A 24,642-nucleotide genomic window follows, 5' to 3' on the forward strand; every position below is an offset into this window, starting at 1 on the left:
AGCATCCATGTGGGCAACCATCTGCGAAACACAGGCCCACATCAGTCGAGGAAAAAGGGTGGTCGGTCACGTAACTGGGTTTAGTGGGGGGTTAGTATTAATATTAGTTTTGTGTGTCCATGGCCTGACGATAGCCTAATACTTAATGTCGAGTCTTTCTTGCCACTTGATAATTGATTATAATATGGGGGATAAAGTTATGAGCATTTCATTCTACAACATGAGCACGCTTGATGCATTAACAGCTAAAAATAATTGAAATGGAGATGAAACTCAGCCACCCATTTCAAAATATGTATATATTGGGGCAATTAGCATTATCTTTATGGATAATGAGAGAGAAAAGCTAGGTAGGTAGCATATATTGTCATAGGAAAGAGAGAGCAGTTGCATGGGTTTGAACTTCCTGAAAGCATGAAATGTCACCACAATACCTAATTAGAAACTTTAGCTATTCTAATCATTTTCTATGGCGAATGGTGCAATGTCATTTTCCTTAAATTTAGTTCGGGATTCATATTAATTATTAGGTATCTAGTTTGAGTAATAAATTTTGTTCGAATTGAAAAAAAAAGGTATTTTGAGCATTTTTTGACTCCTCTACTTCATCTAATATTGGGCTTGGACAACGACAGCCCAAGGGTGAATTCTTAGGAGCACTATGTCAGACTTGATGGTCAGTAGGCCCATTCAGCTAATGTGGGGTTTCCTATGCTTTGGGCTGATTATGGAAAATAATGGGCATCCGCCACTTCAGTAAATTAAAGAAACTGATGTAGTCCTACTAAACCAATCAAATCAGTTTGACTTTTAACAAGTGCAATTTGAATATCCATGGAAAATGTACTAATAAGACATTATAATCACCATAATGACCCGCTCTTAATCGTGTAAATATTGTCCACCTTAAAGCTAAAGGGACCCTCACAGCTTTAAAACACGATATGGGATGTCACAAACACCCCTCTATGTGACACAACATCCTCGTTGTGTCCCATGAGATTGTGGGGTCAAACAAACATCTTTACGGGACCAAACAAACCTCACACTAAGATCGGGAATTGACTTTGATACTATTTGTAACGATTCGCTCTCAACTATGTAGATATTGTTCGTTTTTTGTCCAAATAAATTCTCACGGCTTTAAAACGCGTCTACAAAATTACAAAGAATCTATACTTATATAGCATCAGGAACTTTTCCTTCTATTCGATATGGGATGTGGGAAAATATATACGGTACAATTTAGGTTATTAAATAATGATACAAGTAAATGAAATCAAGATATAAAGGTATAAATAAATGGGATCATGTTATAAATAATGAAACTAAAAATTATACACATGATACCACCTAATTAATGGTACATTTTCAATAGGTATCGGAAAAAATACCCTTCGTACTATAGTTAAGCTTTATTGATTTTATGAATATGCTATTTCATTTTCCTTAACTTCTAATTAATAACAATACATCTAAATCAATAGTTTAAGGTTTTATTTTTATGCGATATATGATTGTTCAAGATTTAATAAAAAATTTATATTTATTAATATATTTTGTAAATTTTATGAAAATATTTTTTATTATTATATGATAAATTAATTTTTAAATATTGTGATTATATTTTAAGCTAAAAGTTTTAAATATATTTGAAAATTAATTTTAATTATATTTTTGTTTTAAAAACATTGATATTAAGACCTAAATTACCGTGCATCTAACCATATTGGTATTCATTTGATTTTTACACCCCTTGCTTAAACCCAAAACCCTGTTCTGTTGAGCTACGAGTAGGAGTAATCAACTGAGCATAGGGTAAACAGATTTCGCGATGTCATCAGAGCTTGGAACCTCCGAAAACCCTAGAAAATGGCGGTTCACTTGGGAAGCTCAATCTCACATCCCAACCCTCCGATTGTTTCTCTTCGATCAGGGCACCAAACCCTGCATTCAATGCAAAAATCTGAAAGTCGATTTGAATTTCGAACGGTCATTACTTTTAGTGAGCTGGTTCGAAGAAGAAACAGAAATCTCATTTAGGGTGCCGGTTCCAAGGGTTTTGGTTGACATTGAATCACCGATTAGTTTTAGAGCCATGGAGGATCACATTGAGGTTAAGCTCGTCCTGCTTCTTCCTGTCGATCACCACATTGTTTCGAACTTTAATTCCATATTGAATATGTCGGAAGCTACCTCGCAGCTGTTTTCTATGGATTCTGGTAAGCTTAAGTTGTCGATAATCTTGTTTATCAACTGTTTATTGAATTAGCTTTCAGTTGGCTTAACCCGCTGTTTGGTTGAGAAAACTAAGGAGAAGAAAAGAACTGAAATTTTAATTGTGATTCTATATTTTTTTTTATTGACGACAATTCTGCTCAACTAAGCGTATATGTGTATGTGTATGTGTATGTGTGTGGGGGGTGGGTTGGGTTGTGGTTGTTTTTCTTTTCTTTTCTTACATTTTCTCAGCCGTCGACCAAAGAATAAATTAGAAATGTGTGAAATCGTGATGTTTTGGTTGGTTTAACCATGAAAATAATGAAATTTTCAATGTGAATGGTTTGATATCTTTGGCTATTTGAATGCATTTTGCCATAGCTGACCTGTAATGCTGTCACCTTTTAAAATAGACGCAATTTTTTTAAAAAAAAAACCAGGAGGAAACCGAAGTACTCAATTTTTTTAGAGGTTGGTCCAAATTCGTCTGAACCTTAGGTGGTGAAAGTAAATGTGAAGTCGATGATGTGAGCATTGAAATTGGAGATGGTTCCTATCTCCAAGATGAACTTAAGATTTGAGCTTAGACTTGCTAGAAATGGAAAGATGCAATTGATGCTATTATAATGTTTATAACAAGTCATGGCATGTAATGACCTATTTCTCAAAGTTGGCTCTCAATTGATCTCTCAAATTTGATAGAAATGCAATCATCCAATTTTTTTTTTTTTTTTTTTTTTTTCTATAAGTAATCAAAATTTCATTAAAAAGCTCCTAACAAAAGCAGTGTAGCCAAGTGCAGAGGAAGTACACAAGGCATGTTCGTGGTCAGAAAGGAAAGCTAAACAATACCTTAAGCTCTTCCTTAAAAGATAATTCAATCAAACAAGGAGCCAAACACATTCTCTAGTACAACATTAGACCTAGGAAAAAGAAAATCTATCAAGAAGTTTTCATCGTTTATTATGAACTTTATTCTCTTGAATCTTTCATTTCACTTGTTCAAATGGACCACATCAAACAAAGAGGAACAAGCCTTTAAAGCTTTTTTCAACTCTTCCCCATGAAACTGCCATGCCAACCAAAGAGCAGGGAGCACCCACAACACCCCAAACATAAAAAATAGCAAACCCTATGGAAAGAAAGTACTAACTGTGAAGCACCAACCATGATTCATAAGCTGATTTGAGGTAAGAATCTTCTCCCAAACAACTGCCCAGGCCAAGAAGAGAGAGAGAGAGAGAGAGAGAGAGAGAGAGAGAGAGAGAGAGAGAGGGAGATAATATGATTAGTTGGTTTCTCATCCCACTTGCAAAGGAACTGACTAGGAAGCACCAACCTTGTTTCGTAAGCTGATTTGACTAAGAATCTTCTCACATATCCTCCAGGCAAAGAAAAGACTAATGGAACCCAAACCTTCTTAGCAGGAAAAGAAATATGTACCTTGTGGAAAAAAATCTGGAAAAAAATAATAATAATTTTGGTTGAAAATTTGCCATTTTTAGTTATCCTCTAGCCCATCCTGTCAGGAGAAATCTCTCTTCACAGCCACTGATTGGATGCACTCAAGGAAATCTTGCACCATCCCCTCCTCCCTTTCCTGGAAATTTCTGTTAAAGCTGGGGGATTAGTGACCCTGATTGGCCCTCCTCTTTCAAAGATCAGCAACTTTAACACTTCCATTACAAGCAACATCAAACAGAAGCACAAAAGAGTTTTTAAATGATCACTTCTCTCAACAATTCTCACTCCAAAATTTGGTTTGAATGCCATCTCCAACAACAATGTTCATACAGGAGTGAAATGCTTCCCATCCTTTTCTAATTACTTCCCAAAGACCAATCTCATAATCACTTCACTCCACTCCTCCCCCCAACGATAAAGAGGCCCAACCTCCTTTACCTCGCCAATTTTGCCCTGGATGACTGCCCTCAAAAGAAAATGTCACTCCTCCATAAAACTTTAGAACCGTTTTCCAAGTAAGGCCTTGTTTAGCACTAAGAGAAAGAGAGGCTTCAGATTCCTAACCCTCTTAATTTCTTAGAGTAAACAGATGACCATCTTACACTGGCATAAAATAAATAAGAACACTTGAAATGGTGCTTTTGATCAGTGTAAGTTTCCCTCCCTCAGATAGATATTGCATCTTTCATCAAGCTGGTGAAACTTTTCCTCAACTGAATCCAAAATCAGCTGTGACTTAAATGGAGCACTCAGCTGTATCCCCAAGTAAGTTGACAGCAACTTTACCACCTTACACCCAGGGATTGCCACTAGCAAATCCAAATTCATCAACATCTCCTACCAGAATAATCTCCCTCTATTGAAAATTAATTTTAAGGCCACAAATCACCTCAAAACAAAAGAGTATCCACCTTAGAAACAAAAACCAATCATGATGTGCATCACAAAAGAAGGGAATCATCAGAAATAAATAGGTGCAAAAACTCTACTCTCTTTCCACCTCTCCCTCCCGTCTTGAGATCTATAATGAAACCACCCCCCACGGTTCTACTGAGAGAACAGCTCAAGGTCTCCATGACTAATACAGATAACAACGGGTAAAGGGGATCATCCATCATCCTGGCACATGCTACAAGAACTGAGACATAAACCAGTTGGTTTTCCATTAACCAACATTGAGATGCTAAAGCCTCCAATTTTTTTTTTTTTTTAATTTTGTTAAATTATACTTTCTTTGTCAAATTAAAAGAGAGTCAAATCCATCCTTCATGTTGTTCGTTTGTAATGAGTGAAAAATGTGAACCTGTATCAATGCCCTTGTCTTATAGAAGTTTGTCTTAGCATCTCCATTTCTTTGCATCCTTTTCAAACCCAGTGAGATCAGTTTGCAAATTTCCCTTATATCTTTTTGATTGAAAAAAGTTGAGGTGGATCAACCTTGATCAGGGTATTTTGGAAGTAATCTATTCTAATTAATATAATTACCGAACAAACTGTTTTCAGCAATGGTTGAATTTGCTTCTCCTATTAATTCAATTGGGATAGAGCTCAGTCTTTCTTGCTTTTGTTCTTTTTGTTTGTCCCACTCTTCTTTTCAAGATTAGCCTAAGCATGGAGTTTGGTTTTGAAAATTGGTGGAAGAAAGTCCTATCAAAAAAAAATTGGTGGAAGAAAGGCAGCATACTTTGTTAGGCTACTATTTGGCTCTCAGAAGCAGGATAATGAAAAAGAAAGCCGAGGCTTTAAGAGTCTTTATAGAATTAAGGCCTTTGAATATTTTGTGCTTTTATTTCCGTCTGCAATTTTACCATATCCAGCACATTATTGTGCTTGCTCAATATTTCCCATGAAAGGCATGCCATTGCTAAGCATGAAACCTATCATACACTGGAAGGAGTTCCTGTCAAGTTTTTTTGTGATAGGAACAGTTTGGAAGCTTTTCACCTATGAAAAACCCCACTGGTTGTTGGAACAGTGTGAGCTGAGACAGGCCATGCCCAACCAGTTCTTGGTACCTTAGTCTTTAGAAGAATCTAGAAGAATGTGCTTTTTGGTAGGCTCTGATTTATTGTTATCTTGTCCTTTCCTCTATGCCTTGTTTCTAATCTGCCATGAGTTTTTGGTTCAGATATAAAGAGTCTATCTTCCAGAGGAGGAGTGCACTTCTACTGCAAAAGTTGCTCAACTAATTTAACTAAAAAGCCTCTCAGGTAGGGTTTGTCCCCCCAATTTATGCCTATTAAATTGTCACTTTCTATTTTCTATCATGCTTGTGCTGCTGTGCAGATGTTGGATGTATTTATGACATTGCCTTTGAACTTTGAGTTGTTTGACATGCGTTTTGTCTCACTCCTCTTTATTTTTATGTTTATCTTTTGGCCACAAATATTTCTTCTTACATAAATAAGCAAACCAATATGGTGTCTAGATGCTAATCGCAGTAAAGTCAGAGTGGCCAGTAAATCAACTTAAAGCATCATACTTTTGGTTCTTAATCCATGACTATATTGATAAACGATATGAAGATTTTATCGTCTATAGCCTATCAGAAAGATCTTTTGCTTTATAAAATGCATATCTCCCTCATTCTTTGCACAAATAGTTGTGAGGGTCTCATTGTTATACCTTCTTGTGAAAGCACTGCTGATCTTATCTGAGGTTTGATTTAAAGATTATTTTAGCAGTTTCAGGTCAGGGTAGGCCAGGGCAACCAAGTTCTGTTCGATTCTGAAGATTGCAGTTTGGCAAACAGCCCATCCCCCCACCTGCCCTGAGTGCTGGCCCCTCATACCTGTCCAATTGTGAGTGCAGCAGCTTAGTTTTTCAATCTACCCATACCATTACCATCCCCATTGAGAATTCTCTCTGCCTATACTGTATGTTTTGCCCTATGGCCCCATTGAGAATTCTTTCTGGTTATGCTGTTTGTTTTGCCCTGTGGTTCCTAGATTTTAGATCATTGATTCTTTGAGAATATCCCCTTTTTTGGACAGGCTACCAACCAGAATAGATTAAAAAACACCTGCTAAAAGAGTGGGTACAACCCAAATGCACATGTATACAGATCCCACAAGAATATGAACTCTGCTGATTGAAAATGTGTTAGGTTGCTCCAGGGAATTAGAGATTGTGTGTTGTTATATACAACAACCTTATCTCTCTCCACACCCACCTCTTTTTTTTTTTTTTCTTCACTGAGGTGGGTGTGTAGAGACAAATGATGAGTGTTTTTTTTTCTTTTTTTCTTTTTCTGATAAATAAGCAAAATGAATATATTGATAGCACCAATGAAACTATACACCAAGGTAGATAAGACAAATGTAATAGGTGTCACTAGGCTTTGCCAACAAGAGAGAAAACATAAAAAAACTACTCCCTCCCTTACCCAAACCCTACCCAATCGACAAAATCAATTAAATACATTGATGCTTCTAATATCTACATCCTAACCAATAACGTCATACTTCTAAGCAGTGTTTGAAAAATCACAATTTTTCACCGAAATATCGGAAAAAAATCACTTATCAGCGGTGTCTGAAACGAAATCCACCATGGATAATCTATCTGGCGATTTTTCAGGAAATTTCCCAACTTTTTCGGTCAGTCAACTGACGGTCAACGTGCTGCTGCCCGTTCAAATTTCACCTGTGCCTGCCCCTTTAAATTTCAAATTTTTTAGGTTTAAGTTGCAGTCAAGGGGGGTTTAAGCTTGGTTACCACTGGACCAAGTTCTCCCTTGTTAATATATGATGATAATAAATATGTTAAAGTTCATTATTAAAAAATAAATAAATAAATTTTAATTTTTTTATTTTAAATTTTATTTATTTAATTAATAAATGTATAAAAACTATCATTATAATTTTCTTAATAAATATTTTTTAATATCATTTATATGATAATTAAATATTAAAAAGTCATATATGCATCATCATTTATTTTACATTATTGAATGCATTTGAATTAAATTAATTATAGTTTTAATATTAAATGTATCATCATTTATCTCATTAATCATATTTTAAAAAATTACTATCACTTCACTTTTAAAATTTTTTATATTTATTCTTTTAATTTTGAATGTTTTTGTTTAAAAATATTAAATATATAAATTTATTCAAAAAATACTAAAATATAAAAAAATAATAATAATGATGTTCTAATATTTTATAAATTAAAATTAATTTAATTAGATAAATAATAAATTATTAAGATTGATATATCCTTGCTTACCAATATTTTTCTCTTTGACCATACCTTATGTCAATTACACTTAGAAAATAACTTTAATACGTGTATTTTTATTTATTTTATGGTTTTTTATTTTTTCTAAATATTTCCATGAATTTTGAATAATTTTCACCTTACTGATATTTTTGTCAAAATATTTACCGATATTTCCGATATATCCGTAAAATCCAAGTACTGATATATTCATATTTACCGATATTTCAAACCATGTTTCTGAGGAAAGAGTAGTATAGCAATTGAACCATTGGCTCCTCATTTTGGATCGCTCTTCCATTTCTTTCCTTCCAATTCTCAAAAAAAATGTACAACGAAGCAGTTCTACACACCTTGCATTTTCTTCCCACAAAAAAGTCATGCCACCTAAAAAGACTCTCTATAATTGAAGAAGGAAGGTCCCAAACAATGCCGAACAAAGAGAAATGCAGCCGTCATAACACCCTTACTTTGGCACAACTCACAGTGAAGGAGGATGTGATCAATTGATTCTATGTTCCTCTGATGTTGGTCTAACATAGGAAAAAACTGGTGTATTTAACATCCTTAGAGATCTTATAGTTTGTTAATTTGGCATTGACAAGGCAGGTATTTTTTTTCTAGATCATCTACTTGTTATATGACTATATTTGTGATTTTTCTTGCTAAATGATTTTTTTATTTGGCCCGAGCTATGGCTCCACATGTCTATTGCATGTCCAATTGTATCCGCCATTGGATATATGCATGTTGGAGTATTAAGTCCGACCATAGTGCCATTTATGCATCAAAAAGAAAAAAAAGGGTTCACCATAGTGTCCAACAGATGTTCTTCCATTTTAGAAGTGTGTCTGCTACTGTGATTTTTCTTGCTAAATGATTCTTTATTTGGCTTGAGCTATGGCTCCACACGTCTGTTGCATGTCCAATTGGGTCTGCCATTGGATATGCATGTTGGAGTGTTAAGTCCACCACAGTGCCATTTACCTATCAAAAAGAAAAAAAAAAGGTTCACCATAGTGTCTAACACAGATGTTGTTCCATTTTAGAAGTGTGTCTGCTACTTACTGTTCCAGTAATGTTAAGCCTTTAAATAAAGTTTCTTTCTTGAAGAATTAAATAAATTATAATATATATTGGTCGGATTTAAAAATTCTGCTGCTATTTATGCTACTTTAATGACTTTCATCATTTCATGAAAACTTTTAGAGACTGTTCTTATACATGTTTATTTGAGTTTGCAAATTGCATGAAACAGGTTGAATTTAACCTTTTTTTCTCCCATTTATGTAGTTCTTTTGCTGAGATGCCATCAATCAATTGGCGAGAGGTTGCTGACAACTGGTTTGGTGCTTGTTGCTGTTCATTTGGAGGCATAAGTGAGAAGCTGGTAGCTAGATATGCAAATTCCTATTCATGTGGAGAGGAATCATGCCTATTAGACGCTACATCTGTTATTCTTTGCAAGGATGACCTTGTGGGATTTGAGTTTCCAGACAGGGATGGTGACCAAAACTATGAATCTGAACCTGATTGCACTGAAGATGACTGTATAAATGAAGATATGCAAGATGCTGGAGGCAATCATGGAAGATGTGTGTGCCCAACAGTTAAAAAAGAGAAAATGTCTGATCTCAGTGGAAAATTAAACTCCTTGCATATTCAGAAGGAACCCTTTGTTGATAGCCCAGGATACAAAATTATTGAAAAGGAAATTACTGTTCCCAGTTTGGTTGGCACGGTTCCAGTATCATATTTTTCTGAAAATGTAGCATCAGCACCTGGATGTTGTGCTGATAACAGAATTCATGTTCTGAATCATGATAAGGAAGTTTGCACTCCTGACACTGTATCATATTTTTCTGAAAATGTACCATCAGCACCTGGATGCTGTGCTGATAACAGAATTCATGTTCTGAATCATGATAAGGAAGTTTGCATGCCTGACACATCCGAAATCTCAAAGGAACAGAAGGTTACAAAAGCTAGTGAAGTCCTGGCAAATAAGAAGTCTTTCCTTAATGGCTTTCTTGGAAACATTTTCATGGCTAGATCCTACAATCTTTCAAAAGATGTTGAGTGGATTAAATTTGCATGCCCCCAGTGTTCATCTCTTCTGGGAGCATACCCTTGTGCTGATGGTTATGCACCCTTAGATGGTGGAGTTCGATTGTTTAAATGTTACATCTCCACTTGCTTGCCAGTCTGTGAATCAGGTGACCTTTTTAGGTAAGCAAATAGATGTCTATTATCTGCTTTAATTCTTCCACTTAATTTTGTGGATGACACCTGTGGGAGAATCTATTTTTTGGGTTTTGCTGCATTCATCATCTACTTAAGTTAGCCTTTTGTTTTAACTAATTATAAGCTTAACATGTCATAAAAAAGTATGGCATGCGAGTTTGGGTAAAAGGGTAATTACTTCCTGAGTTCTCAAGTACTGAGAGTATTTATCAAATATATATATATATACACATATATATTATGGCTTACAGTGTTAGGTAAATGTGGATAAAGTTGACTTTTACTGGTGTGGAATATAGAATTAACCTAAAAAAAAAAGGCAGTACACCACCCGCCAACCTCCATCAAAACAGAAAAATTAAAAAAAAAGTAAAAGAAGGATTTTTTGCTTTATGATTAGCTTTTATGTAGTGAATTATACAGAATTCAACACAACCATTATTGGACAAGGTGGAGTGTATATATATAACCTTTTTATACCAAGGAAAACCAAAAATCCCGTTGCCTGGACCAAGGTTTTGCTTGAACTACAGCCTCATTATGAACTTGACTTTCAAATGCCTAAATTGGTGACAAAAAAAATCCCAGGACTGCTTGTATTGTGTCCCATTAACACTGTTTGTTAGGCCGGGCAATCCAGTTGGTGCTCGAGCACATTATGGTTGGGTCGAATAGTATCCAATCTAACCTGGGCTCTCTGGTTTAGGGTTGAGCCAAATGAATTAGAAAACTTTGATTAAAGAAATATATATTTAAATGATTGATAATTTAACTATATAATGAAGCCTCTTTATAACTGGATCCCTAGCAATGCAAAAGGGAAGGACTTGGAAAGTTTGGGTTGGGAAATGGCAAAGTCCTGGGGATTGAAAGGCAAGATGGGTGTGGCAAGCTTGGGAAAAGGACGGGCATTATTGGAGTTAGAGTTCGTGGAAGAAGCAAGGCGGGTCCTCATCTCTGGTAAAAAGGCGGTGGGAGGAGTTCAGTTGGACTTGACACGATGGAGTCCAAGGTCGGGTTGTTTGGAAGAAGGCGAGGTAAGAAAGGAAGTTTGGGTGAGGATCTTGGGTCTCCCAATCTCACTATGGGTCCCGTCGGTGCTGAGAAGGATGGGGGATGTGTGCGGTGGGTTCCTAGACATTGACCCACAGATAGAGAGTATGGAGGAACTACAGTGGGCTAGGATATTAGTAAAATCGGACGGCGAGAATCTCCTTGGTTCGCTGGAAATAGGGGTTGAAGAGGCGACCTATATCCTAACCCTATGGTGGGAGGCGGTGCCGTCGCTAAGGCAGGAAGAGGGGAGGAAGCGCGGACTGTGGAGTCGTCCAAGTGGGGAGATCAGGGGTAATGCAGTTGCACGCGCCAGGTCGCGAGTGGAAGAGATGGCGTGTGCGGGGTTCGAGGAGCAGCGTCAGTCAGTGGATGAGACTGGACGGCTGGCGCAGGACGTGGGCTCCGATGCGATAGGCTCCCAAGTGCAAGTGGGTCTGTTGTAGGGGTCTGGCTCGAAGTCTGGGCCTTCGGCTTCATGCCTAGCGTTGAAATGGGCTGATGGGCTTTCTATGCCCTTAGAGGGTGAAGCCTCAAAGGGGGTTTTGTTTGGGCCGTCGCATCCCAGGAGCTCGGGGTGGGCTGCAGGCTCTGGGCTGGCCTCTTCTTTTAAGGAGAAGTCCATCCCGTTTCAGGCCCATCTCATTGATAGTGAGCTTCTTTTAAAAGCCTGGCCCCCTGTTTCCACCGACCATAGCAAGGATGGCAATCTGGAGTTAGAGTTCGTCAGACTCAGAGAAGAAATTGGGAGAAGGCAGCAGCCGGACTTAAACCACTCAATGGCAGATAGGGTGCTAGAGGAAGAAGCCGCGAGGTATGGATTAGTTATGAATTTGGGGGGTTTGAGGGCACAAGGGTCTTCCTCTTCTAACTTCTTTTATTTTGGTCGGACTCCGGAGAGGGAGTTTTACGACTATTCTGGGGCGCGAAGGGAGGGCATTCAGGAAGGAAGTGGGTTACGAAGACCAAATGCAGAAGAGCACGTCGGGAGAGGGGATGGCTGTTGGGACTTAGTAGAGGTCAACAGTGTCGATCCCTTGGAAAGAAATTCAAGGTGGACTTTAGGCCAGACTGAAATCCAAGAGGGTAGGAAGGAAGAACAGCTTAATTGGGAGGAGAATAGTTTGGTTAAGTTTAGTCATTTTCTAGGTTTCTCAACCAAAGGGTTGGAGAAGGAAATTTTGAGTTTCTTGGGCAAAATCAGGAAAAGAAGGGAGAAGATACATGGTAAAGGTCTGTTGGAGAATTCAAGATTTGAGAGGGAGCTTAAGAGGCTGGAGTGCTCTATTAATTATGAGGGGGACACCAAGAAGAAAGGCCCTACTCAGGGTAGAGGGAACCAGAGTGCAGTTGTCCAATGAATTTAAAAATATTGAGTTGGAATATGAGGGGAGTGAATGATAGGTCCAAAAGGAAAGTAATTAAGTCCGTTGTCAGAAAACAAAAGGTGGATTTGTTCTGCATTCAAGAGACAAAGATACAAGTTATGACTAAAGGGGTGGTGAGAAGCTTAGGCCCAGGGAGATTCCTAGACTGGAGGGTCTTGAATGCTATGGGGACGGCAAGGGGTGTCTTGATTTGCTGGGACAAAAGATCGCTGGAGATTTTGAATTGGGAAGAGGGCCAATTTTCCATCTCCTGTAGATTTAGAAATGTGGGAGATGGAGGGATCTGGGTGTTTACGGGGGTCTATGGCCCTTTCTCCAGAGAAGAAAGGGAGAGTTTGTGGGAGGAGATTGGGGCAATTAGAGGATTGTGGGAGGAGCCTTGGTGTTTAGGAGGCGACTTCAATACGATCCTGTACCATTCTGAAAGGAGTAGAAATGGGAAGATTACCTCAGCTATGAGGAGATTTGCCCAGATCATAGATGATTTAGGGCTAGTTGATTTCCCATTGCAAGGGGGATCTTTTACTTGGAGTGGGGGGCTCAACAATCAATCATGGGCCAGGTTGGATAGATTTCTAGTGACTCCTAGTTGGCTCGACCAATACAGCAGGGTATATCAAAGAAGACTTCCCCGCCCAACCTCGGATCATTTCCCGGTTTTGCTTGGGGGGGAAGGGCTAAGAAGAGGTCCTTCCCCTTTCAAATTTGAAAATATGTGGCTCAAAGCTGAGGAATTCAAAGACCTGATAGGGGGGTGGTGGCAAGGGATAGTGGTTAGAGGCAGCCCTAGCTACAGGTTGGCTGTTAAACTGAAGGGATTGAAACAAAATCTAAAAATCTGGAATAAGGAGGTGTTCGGAAGCTTGGAGAGAAATAAAGCTGAAGCCCTTCAACAGGTGGAGCATTGGGATTTAGTGGAAGGAGAGAGAAGCTTAACAGAGGAGGAATTATGCCGCAAAAAGGAAGCTAAGGAGGATTATGCAAAGTGGGTGTCGCTGGAAGAAATACACTGGAGACGGTTATCAAGGGAATTATGGCTAAGGGAAGGGGATAGGAACATGGGGTTTTTCCACCGTATGACCAATGCCCATAGGAGAGTCAATGCCCTGGATAAAATAAAGATAAACGGGGTGAGACTTACAGAGGAACAAGAAGTGAGGGAAGGGATTGCAAATGCCTACCAGCAACTTCTCTCAAAAAGCTTGGGTTGGAAGGCGGATATAGGGGGTCTGTTGCTGAAGCAGATTAGTCATTCAGAAGTAGAAGCCCTAAAGTTCCCATTTTCTAAGGTAGAGATTCATGCAGCCTTAATGGGGATGAATGGGGACAAAGCCCCGGGTCCGGACGGATTCACGGTGGCTTTTTGGCAAAGCTGTTGGGAGACTGTTAAGGAGGATGTTTTGGATATGTTCAATGAGTTCCATGAACAGAATTCCTTCATTAAGAGCCTAAATCATACTTTTCTGGTCTTGTTATCGAAGAAAGGAGGGGCGGAGGACATGGGTGACTAAAGGCCTATCAACTTGCTAGGGGGATTGTATAAATTGTTGGCTAAGGTGCTGACCAACAGGCTTAAAAAAGTGATAGGAAATGTGGTATCTTCCGATCAGAATGCTTTTATTAAGGGGAGACAGATTCTTGACGCCTCCCTAATTGCAAACGAGGTAATAGATTCTTGGCAAAAAAGGGGAGAGAAAGGCCTAATCTGTAAATTGGATATTGAGATGGCGTATGATAGTATCAATTGGCAATTTTTGTTAAAGGTTATGCAAAAGATGGGATTTAGGCCAAAATGGTTGGGATGGATATGGAGTTGCATATCCACTACCAAGTTCTCAGTGTTGGTGAACGATGTGCCAGCTGGGTTTTTCTCAAGTTCGAAAGGGTTACGTCAAGGGGACCCTCTTTCCCCCTACTTGTTTGTCATGGGAATGGAAGTGCTAATATGCTTATCACGAGGGCCATTGAAGGGGGCTTTATTTCTAGGTGTAGCATCTGGAGAGGAAGAGGGCAGGCTGTCAATATATCTCACTTACTTTTTGCAAATGATACAATAGTTTTTTGTGAGGCAAAGAAAGAGTTTTTAACGTATTTGAGTTGGATTCTCTTTTGGTTTGAAGCGGCCTCAGGGTTAAAGATTAATCTGGACAAAAGTGAGGTCATTCCAGTAGGGGAGGTGGAAGGGGTGAACGAGATGGCTGCTGAAATAGGGTGTAGGGTGGGACAGTTGCCTGCTGTATACTTGGGGTTGCCTCTTAGGGCATCTAATAAGGCCATTTCCGTGTGGGATGGGGTGGAGGAGAAGGTGAGGAGGAGGCTTGCCCTTTGGAAACGCCAATATACATCCAAAGGAGGGAGAATCACTCTTATAAAGAGTACGTTGGTCAGCATTCCCTTGTATCAAATGTCGTTGTTCCATATGCCAAAATCAGTGGCAAGGAGACTTGAAAAGCTACAAAGAGATTTTTTGTGGGGAGGGGCCAATGGGGGGAAAAAAGCACACTTAGTCAAGTGGGAGGTGGTGTGCGCGGATAAAGAAAAGGGAGGGTTGGGATTAAGGAAGCTTGCTTGTTTGAACAAAGCTCTTCTAGGCAAATGGATTTGGAGGTTTGCACGTGCTAAGGAGGATCTTTGGAAGAAAGTGCTTGAGGCAAAGTATGGACAAAAGGACTTTGGTTGGAGGACAAGGAAGGCAAATGGGGTGTTTGGAAGGAGATTTTGAAGGAGTCTGCTTGGTGTTGGGAAAATATGGTGTTCAAGGTGGGAAAAGGCAATAAAATCAGATTTTGGACAGATCCTTGGTGCGGGAATAATGTGCTGTCCCAAAGTTTCCCGAACCTCTTTTCCATGGCTACCAAAGGAATGTCACAGTGGAGGAAACATGGGATCATAATTTTGGTCAAGGAGGGTGGAACTTAAGGTTTTTAAGGGCCTTTAATGACTGGGAGTTGGATATGGTGGGCAATTTGTTGGTTGAGTTGAGGGAGTATAGAGTAACTTTGGAGGAAGACTCGGTGATTTGGAAGGAAGGAGGAGACGGGCTGTTTAAAGTCAAGAAAGCGTTCAGTGTATTGGCAAGCCCTATTGTCGCTGAGTTCCCTTATAGCAATGTTTGGGTGGACAGAGTTCCAACCAAAATTGTTTTTTTTGCTTGGGAAGCCGCATGGGGGAAGGTCCTCACTCTTGATAGGCTTCAAAGAAGAGGGTGGCAATTTCCTAACCGTTGTTTCTTGTGTGGGTGTGAAGAGAAAACGATTAATCATATTTTAATTTATTGTACAATGGTTAAAGGGTTGTGGGATATCATTCTTGTGTTGTGCGGTGTTCAGTGGGTCTTTCCAGAATCTGTAAAGGAGGTTCTATGTAGCTAGAAGGGCTCTTTTGTGGGGAAAAAAAGGAAAAAATTGTGGAAGTCCATTCCGCTGTACATTTTTTGGACAATTTGGAAGGAGAGGAATAGGCTAACTTTTAAAGGGGGGTTAGCAGTTCAGAAGTTAAAACTTTGTTTGTGTGTAATATTTGGGGTTGGGCTAAAGTGTACATTGGTATGGAGTCGAACTCCCTAATAGGTTTCTTGGAGTGGTTAGCCTCCAATTAGGGGTTGGGTTGTTTTGTTTTTTGGTTGGGAGGCCATAGTTGCCTCGTATACTCCTTGTATGCTTTGTGGCTTTTTAGCCTTCTGTTAATATATGTGCTTACTTAACAAAAAAAAATAACAAGGTTTCAACCTATAATTTAGTTGACTTTGATTGGTGAGTTGGGAAAGCATACTGCTTGATTCAACCTGTTCATAATCACTAATCAGGTTGTGTTTAAGTTAACCTGAAATCATGTAAGTTGCATGAGATGGCAATATAAACCTCTTTATTCCAGGTTTGTCTTTTGATAGTTAGTTTTTCGGTTGATGGACTTAATTGTCATGGTTATGATCCTCTCTCTCACACATATATGTGATTTTCTGCTATCATTTTATTTTCACTCTTAGTAATTAGCATCAATATGCTCCCTAAAAGAAACATTTAATTGAGAAAATCGAAAGGTTCTAAGTTTAGAGGTTGTTTCTTCAGTATTAATGTAGAGTACATGTTTGTTTAATCATCATGACAGGAAGTATACCCTGGAAAGAATGTTCACAAGTCAGCTGTTGGAAAGTGCAAAGGATGAATTATCATTTAGGACTGTGGTTAGAGATTTGAGAACCAAATCTCCAGTGCTTCAAATTGTTCTTTTAAATCCAAATTCCTGGTGCTGTACTGGCTATTGTTTGGGAACAGAGGACACAGTGGATCCAGTTGCAAACATAAATCTGTACCCCGCCATCAAAGTTCTTTTTTCGGACTGCAGTTACAGAACTGAATCTCAAATAAGGTAAGTTTATCAACTGAGCTCTTCATGCACTCTGTTTTCCTTTTTCTTTTTTCTTTTCTTTCTTTTCTTTCTTTTTTTTTTTCCCCTTTTTCTTTCTTATCAAAAACAAATCTACTCTGTTTTCCTTGAACTATCATAATTACAGAGTTCACTCATTGAATTTGTTCCCAATCTGATAAGAAAACTCATGAATGATGTGATGTGAAGGAATATTATCTCCATTGATAATTTTGTCATGATAAAAGCTTCCTTTGTTCTATATCTGATATGCTGTAAGTCTAGACTGTTAGACATTATTTGAGTTAGGTTGTAATCCCATTTATATATTATTTCTCTGGCTGTTCACTTCTAATCGGCTATTGAATTCTAGTTTCATAAAGTGGAAATATTATGTCTAATACTATTTTTACACGGACTACTTGGATTGCACCCCCTTTTTTTTCTAGGCCATATAAGATGGTATCCCTTTTGACTATTGGAAAGCAAGAAAAAAAATACTATGTTACTTGGATATGACACAATGAAAGAAAAACCAATTAGAAGCAAAAGTTAACATATCCTTGATTTTAAAAAATAAAAAATAAAAAACTTTCTGCTCTCCTTGGCTGAAGTTTTTTTTTTTTTTGATAGATAAAAGGATGTATTTTAAACAAGAAGAGGAAGCACCAAAAACAGTGCCCTTAAAGTATAGGGAGTATACAAAAACAGCCCAAAGTCGCAATCCAAGGGGGAAAAGATAGAAACACACCACCTTCCCTTACTTAGAGCCTAACCAATCTAAGAAACTTACAAAACTATAGACACCCTAACCGAAGACTAAATATTACATACAAAAGAATATTTCAGTTTTTGAAGCGAAAGCTCCTCATCCCCAAAAGCTAACAAATTCCTTTCCTTTCAGACTGACCAAAATATACATAAGGGGGCCAATTGCCGTTGGCTGAAGTTGGGTGATGCAAAAGAAGAGTATCACACCCTTGATTTAAATCCAAATGGTTAACATCAGAAGCAAAATGAGAGTATTCAATGAGGATCCTATACTCACATTTTTGTCCTATCGTATCAACTCAAGTTTGTTGGGTGAAGTTGAAGAGTCCGGGTAACACAGGATTTGGGTAAAGGGCATACCTAAAACCTTTATTCGAATCTCTTAAGAACATGAATTTGAAAAATACTTGGAAATTACATTTTGTTTAGTCAATATTACTTAACCAAGCTAAATAAGATAATCAAATCATTATTCCTTGTCATATCAGTAGTTTCAAACTGGGAATTTGAACTAATTCTTATCTCTTGAAGAAAATGGTGTTTATGTTGACCTTCATTCGGTTGAACAAAGTGTGAACTGATGATGATGCCACAAATCTCTTCTAGGTTATGGATTATTTAGCAAATAATTCTTGCAACCTATGCTGGGTTAAGAAGATGGGGAACAAATCTTATATTTTAGAAGCGTTTATCTTCATATCTCACTTAATGAGGCTTATTTTAGTTTATCTGATGGGTATTCTATAATGTGTCCTGTATCAATGATATTTTTGAAATCATCTCATTGTGATGAGTAGATTGCCTCTTTCACTTAACATTTTTGTATTGTAGAGATCATGAGGAAGTAATGGGACATTAAACACATGACTGATTGCTGTTGAAGTGTTCAGTTCCCCATGCATGATGTCTTTCTTCCATCGAACTTTTAATGTTGTCAGAGTGTGGGAATTGAGATTGGTGTCACACTAACTGCAGGGATGAAGTATTTTGTGTACTAGGAACCCCAAAGCTTTAGGAGATTTGTGTTGGAGTCACCAACTAGTTCAGTTTGGCTGGGTTTTGTCAGTTATAATCTAGGTTGGGATGAAAACTTCCCAGACCAAACTCTACTATTAAGGGGTAACCAATACCAAGAAATTTGTTCACAAAAAGGTTAAAGAAACATACAAAATGTTCTATATATTTTTACATAAGAAACTAATTAACTGGGCTGGGTTCAAGTGGATTGCCTTTTGGAAGCCTATATATTAGAATATAAAAGATAAATAAAAGAAAAAGAAAAGTTGATTGCCTTTTGGAAACTAGCTTAGACATAACTTGTTTATAATCTGTTTCAACTTGTAAGCTGGCCCATTTAGCAGAACATTGATCCTAAACCTGTTTCTTGGCACACTGGAAATTTCGTGTCAGATTTGCCCAACTCTGGTTGTCCAAAGATGGTGGATTTGTATTCTTTGGAGCCAGAAGAAATCAATCCATAAAAATATATGCTTGGAAGAATGCTTACAAATATTTTAATTGGGGATATCAAATTTTGTGCAGTACATGTAATATCTCATTAAAATACTACTAGAAATATGTCCGACATGACCAAAGAGCCACAAGTAATTATCACATGCGGTATACCATGATTTGCATATTTACGTTCATTTTTTCACCAAGTCCATTGAAGATTCACCTAAAATGATTTCCTTACCTCCCACCTGCCCTCTTCTTTTGTGATATGTGCTGCTGTCTAACAAACAAATTTGATGCAGGATGATAGAAGAATGGGTAACAAAAAATCAAGCTGATGAAGTCTACATGTTGGACCATCTAATAAGTGAATTAATTGTATCCTTGGAGGCAGCAATGGATATGTATCCACCTTCATACACCTTCCTACAAGGTTTGCCTTTATCATCCTTGCCGAGGTAATGGTAACCTCTTGATTTGCATTGAACTTTAGTGGGATACCAATTTTACTTTAAAGAAGGGTGTGGATTCACTCCAACAATGGATGGCACTAGTAGTTTCTGCATGGTAAAAGATTGGATGTAATTTTGAAGATCAATAGTTCACTCTGGAGATCAGTTTCATCATGGCAAGAGTTCTAGTTCTTTGCAATATGGTTTTTGTACTCTGGGGTTTGTTATTGGGCAAAAGTTGCAGCAAGTTTCTGAGTTTTCATAAAGGTTGCATGTTGAAAACTTTTGCCTTCTTCCTCTAACATCAATCAAAGCCATCAAAAGAGTCAGATGGTAATCATCTAACTTTATGCATATCATTTTCTGTTTTCAATGAAGTTCATTGAAGATATTATCTGTCCACAAATTTAATAGATCATGTTTGTTTTACAATTTCTTGGTCCTTCAGTCCCCTCATCTTGCCTTAGATTGTCATGCAGAAAAGAAAATTTGTATTTGCCGCTCACTTCAGTCCAAAGCACCCATGCTGTTTGGAGATGAATTGCTTAACTGTATGCAGACGCAGAATCAATTCAAGAAGCTTAAGGCTGCAACCTGGTGGATCAGCAAAGAAATTTGAAGAGGCGAATCCAGTTTAGCGATTGAACTTCAAGTTCGGACAATGTGAATGGAATAGAGGTTGAATCTCAATTGGAAAATTAGGAAGTAGAAGTAGCATTCGGTCAAAAAATATCAATAAATGTATAATTAGTTTGTAAATTTGCTTAATTTGTGTTTTAAAGAATTTTTAAAAAGGTACTATTTTGATAAGTATTACTCGCTGCAAAATCATTAAACTCTCTGAAAAAATCAGGATTTCAAGATTGGTTAGGAGGCCGCCGCATAAATATAAAACAACATTTTAGATTAAGGTAGTGATTACTGGTTAGTGCTTTGTAGTGGCTCCAAGGAATGGAAGAGAAGCCTACGAGTGGAGCAGAGGCCATACATTTTTTTGCTTATTTGCAGGATGATCTAGTTTTGAAATGGTCTAAAACTATAAAATCCGTACCTCTAAATTCCTCAATAGACTTGTATAATATAATATCTATATCTGTTAGTGTGAAAATAATATTATTTTCTAACCATATTAATAATAAAAATTTAGTAACCCTGATTGGTAGATGGGTATAAGGTGGGCTAGGCAGGGCTGCCTCAGGAGTGGGGTTGCCTGAGGGAGACAGGGAGTAGAGTGTTTTTGGGCTGGGGTGGGCTGGCTTGAGGAAGAAAGGGGGAGACTAGTTCATGGATGGCCCGGCTCACAAGCCAGGCCTGGCCTGAATCAAAATCCCAGACGTGACTGAAAATTCTCCGACTAATTTTTTGGTCATCCATGCCAATTTCAAGCTAATAATTGGATTCAAAAGTTTAAGCTGTTAGGCAATGAAACAATAATGAAAATCAAGTCGATTTAGGTTAAAACCCTAATATCACTGGCTTGCCTTCGCATAATTATATCATCAAATCAAGCAACATATGCGAAAAGACAGTTACAATATGAACGATACATACTGGACCAAAAGTACATGCAGCTCCTGAGGCAAGTTTTATAGAATGACTGCTGGCTTATTACAATCCATTTGACCATGCCTACGAGAGACCCCTTTTCAGATGTATTATATTACATATATATATATATAAGGGTGCCACAAATCTAGTACCTTCACAATGGATTCATAATCTATTGGGTGGTGGTCTGGATAGCTGCTACAGTTGAGACCATGGAATCCACTCCACATGCGTTATGACCTCTGCAGATCTTGTAATACCCATCTTCTCCCCAGCTTTCTCCCCAAGAGTTCTTTATGATCCAGTAAGGCTTTTCCTTGAACCGGATAGGGGCATAACCAGCAGAACCATATCCAACTAGAACCACTCCATGATCCAAATTTCTTGAGCAAATGTATGGGCATGAAACTCCCTTCATGTATGTTTGCATGAAAACTGCGTTGATACCCACTGTATGTACAGAGCAACAGAATTATTGAAATTTCAAGTCAAATCACAAATTTAGCTCATCACTAAATCAACCTCATCAAGCCAACAAAACAAACCTAACAAACAAGGGGAAAAAAACGCCTGCAAATGCAGCTAACTACCTGCAAGAGGGCCATTCTTCACCATATTTGCAGCAATTTGATCTTCATCAAGTGAAACAACACTGAAGTTCGATACTGATGCAACAATTTGGCTTTTGTTAAATTTGCAAGAACCACGATCAGATCCAATATAAGGATAAGTCTCTTCTCGCTCAACTCCCCCAGCTTTTAGTATGTACTCAAAAGCACTTGTCATCAACCCCCCATTGCACCCTTGGTCACAAGCACCATATTCTTCTGGATCACACTGCAAAAGGTACAAGCTTAAGTTGATTAGAGACGGCAATATATTTTTCTATTCACCATGGTATGAGGCAAGAGAATATAAAACAAGCAAGTATTATTTTTACCCAGAGTTATAGAGAACCAAGCAAATTGTAATGAATGTGAGGACAATGTTTTGGACACCTCTAGAGAAACTATTAGCACCAATCCTACTAGTATGTAGGAAGTGAAAGAAACATAATTTCTTGTTCCAAATGTCCACAACTTTGGATGTATGATTCAGCAAGTCTAGTGCCCATAGTTATTCTACCATCCCATAGGAAGAACATATTTTCTGCTCTTAACACATGCATTCTTAAACCATATGCTTTCACATAAAATTAAGTGTGCCTCTGAGTGTTGATTAAAGTGTTGGTAAGATGTAAAAAGAGGTAAAAAGTTAAAACAGTTCTGCAAGCACCCTCAAATATACATCAATACGGTCAAAGAACGCTAGCATTCTCATCCCCACGCACCCTCAAATATTATATATTCAATATGGCATCAGGAATTTTTCCCACGGAGAAAACACGAAAATGCAAGGGCCAGTTTGTTCTTCTTCCCACAAGGATAGTGGGATGTCCAAATTGGAATGACTAACCACATAGGTTGAGAGGTGGGATGAGGGTGGAGTATGGTCTCAAGCGGAGGTACCTCCAAAATCATTAAAAATTAATGCTAACCAGTTATCCTATGTGAATTGTGCTAAAGGGAAGCATTTTTCATTTGGAAATTAATTGGTAATCCTCTCTCCCTCTTAATCTGGTCAAAGCAAGCTTACCAATGTTTGGTTGTTCTTGCAATGAACCTTTAACTTTACGGATCAAACCATCTTATGTGCTTGATGGTCGGGCCAACCCACCAAGAAGGTGTTTTATGTAGGAATCCCAAGCATTCCCTTTAACTCAGGAAGCACTTGATCCTTTATGACTTGGAATCATCAAGGGAAGTGTAAGAGATAAGTTCAGCTTTGACGCAATTGAGACATTCTTTGGCAACCACCTTTTTGGAAGGGTGCAGAAGTGGATTCAAGTTCATGGTCATCCTTCTAGGTAACTGTTACTATCAAATTACACACCCAACACAAATCGAAAAGTAGTGGGAAAAGAAAGAATATCCAACCTCATGGTCACAATCCACAAGCTGTTGCTCACTCATGCTAATAAGATTTCCAGTCGTAAGAAAATGAGCTCCTTCCAAGGCTCCAATTGCACTGAAGGACCAGCATGATCCACAGGAACCCTAATATCTCAAATTAAATCAAACAATAAACATGAGTGTTTTGAATCAAATTCTTTGAAAATAAAAGTACCGTCACCCACTCACAAAATCTTTAAAGCAATAGAGATCAATTTCATACTTGATCTTTAACTGGGGTTACGGCACCATGATCTCTCCAGTCAAAATCGGTAGGAAGATCGTTGGTCGGGAGGATCGGAGCCTTTTGTGCATCGGCTGGGAGCCGGAGCGGCTTTAATCCGAGATAATCCCGGCGAAACTCGTCAGGAGTTAAATCGGAGAACCGAGTGACGCCGTGTACAGCAGAAGGATCGAGCAACTGGTGCCTTCTAGCGCGACGCAAGTTAGCCTCGAAGACGCTGAAGCGGTAGTCGTGCTCCTCGACAGTGGAGTAGGTTTTGCCGAACTTAGCCTTGAATAAGCCAAACTGGTGTTCAGCGCTCAATAGATCGTCCCCCTCCGGCACAACTTGGCGGATCAATAGGTCATCGGATTCATCGGAAGATATGTCGGAGACGGCCGCAGAGAATAGTAGTGTGGGAATGAGAAACAGGAGAGCGGAGCGAGAGACGGTACCCATAAGCACTTACCAGCCACAGGATTAACAGCCACGGAGCCGTATTGGGGCGCTTTGATATTTATCTTCGCTTTATTGGATTTCTCTTGACACGTGGCTTCTTATCTTTTGCTAGTTGTCCAGCGAAGTTGGACTCGGAGCAAAGAAAGAAAAAAAAACATGTGGTAGGTATTTGATTACAAAAATCTGATGTGGACCAAATTTCTTCAGTTTTCAACAACAGTATCGAAAGTTGTAGCGTGACGACAGAACATCGTTGTGAATTTGTGCACTACGTCTCTCACAGCTTCAATTGAAAACAGCCAAACGTTTTTATATTATTGTCGCTATGTTTATAATTTAAGGGCACATACGACAATTTACGAAGATAGAAAAGTGACATGGCGGCTAGCCTCCGTCATGGATGGCGTCATCCGAAAAAAAAGGTGAATAATAAGTTTATGAATTTATTTTTAAAATATCTCTGATTAAAAAGAATTAAATAATAGCTGTATTTGGAAAAATACTTTTTATGTATTAAAAATAATGAATATTTTTATTTTTGATAATAATTATAGACTTCTCATATGTTTGCTGGCAATCTATGCTTTGGTCAAAGGCTTCATCTACAAACTGTCTAATTATTTATTCCCCTAGTAAAATTTGCAATTCATTGGTCCAACTTATCAAAATCATCTATAATAATAGTAATGCAATAGTTAGAAAACAAAATATTTGCAAAATATTCGAGGGATCCAAATAAATTGTAATGATCACAAGATTGCTTTATAATGATAAATGTTGAGAAC

General features: G+C 38.2%; 2 protein-coding genes across 4 annotated transcripts; one reads left to right on the forward strand and one right to left on the reverse strand.

Annotated features, from left to right (window-relative positions):
• Window positions 1-1,726: 1,726 nt before the first annotated feature.
• LOC100260906 (uncharacterized) lies at window positions 1,727-20,437 on the forward strand. 3 transcript variants are annotated; one of them, XR_009465553.1, is made up of 6 exons: window positions 1,727-2,222; window positions 5,813-5,894; window positions 9,202-10,137; window positions 16,701-16,961; window positions 19,487-19,969; window positions 20,104-20,437. XR_009465553.1 is itself a non-coding variant. In XM_059736429.1 (5 exons), exons 1-5 carry the CDS (start codon window positions 1,835-1,837, stop codon window positions 19,644-19,646), a joined length of 1,827 nt encoding a protein of 608 aa, XP_059592412.1. In that variant the 5' UTR covers window positions 1,737-1,834; the 3' UTR covers window positions 19,647-20,437. The 3 variants fall into 3 exon arrangements, 1 of the variants encoding a protein (XP_059592412.1); XR_009465552.1 differs by having other exon boundaries at window positions 1,737-2,222; window positions 20,116-20,437; XM_059736429.1 differs by having other exon boundaries at window positions 1,737-2,222; window positions 19,487-20,437.
• Window positions 20,438-21,085: 648 nt separating this feature from the next.
• On the reverse strand, window positions 21,086-24,179 carry LOC100233020 (cysteine protease RD19A). The gene is made up of 4 exons (XM_002275723.4): window positions 23,399-24,179; window positions 23,161-23,280; window positions 21,775-22,021; window positions 21,086-21,634 (listed from the first exon to the last, which is right to left on the reverse strand). Exons 1-4 carry the CDS (start codon window positions 23,855-23,857, stop codon window positions 21,357-21,359), a joined length of 1,104 nt encoding a protein of 367 aa, XP_002275759.1. The 5' UTR covers window positions 23,858-24,179; the 3' UTR covers window positions 21,086-21,356.
• Window positions 24,180-24,642: the final 463 nt, after the last annotated feature.

This window comes from Vitis vinifera, chromosome 4 (genome assembly GCF_030704535.1).
Source record: "Vitis vinifera cultivar Pinot Noir 40024 chromosome 4, ASM3070453v1".
In the NCBI taxonomy this organism is placed as follows: domain Eukaryota; kingdom Viridiplantae; phylum Streptophyta; class Magnoliopsida; order Vitales; family Vitaceae; genus Vitis; species Vitis vinifera.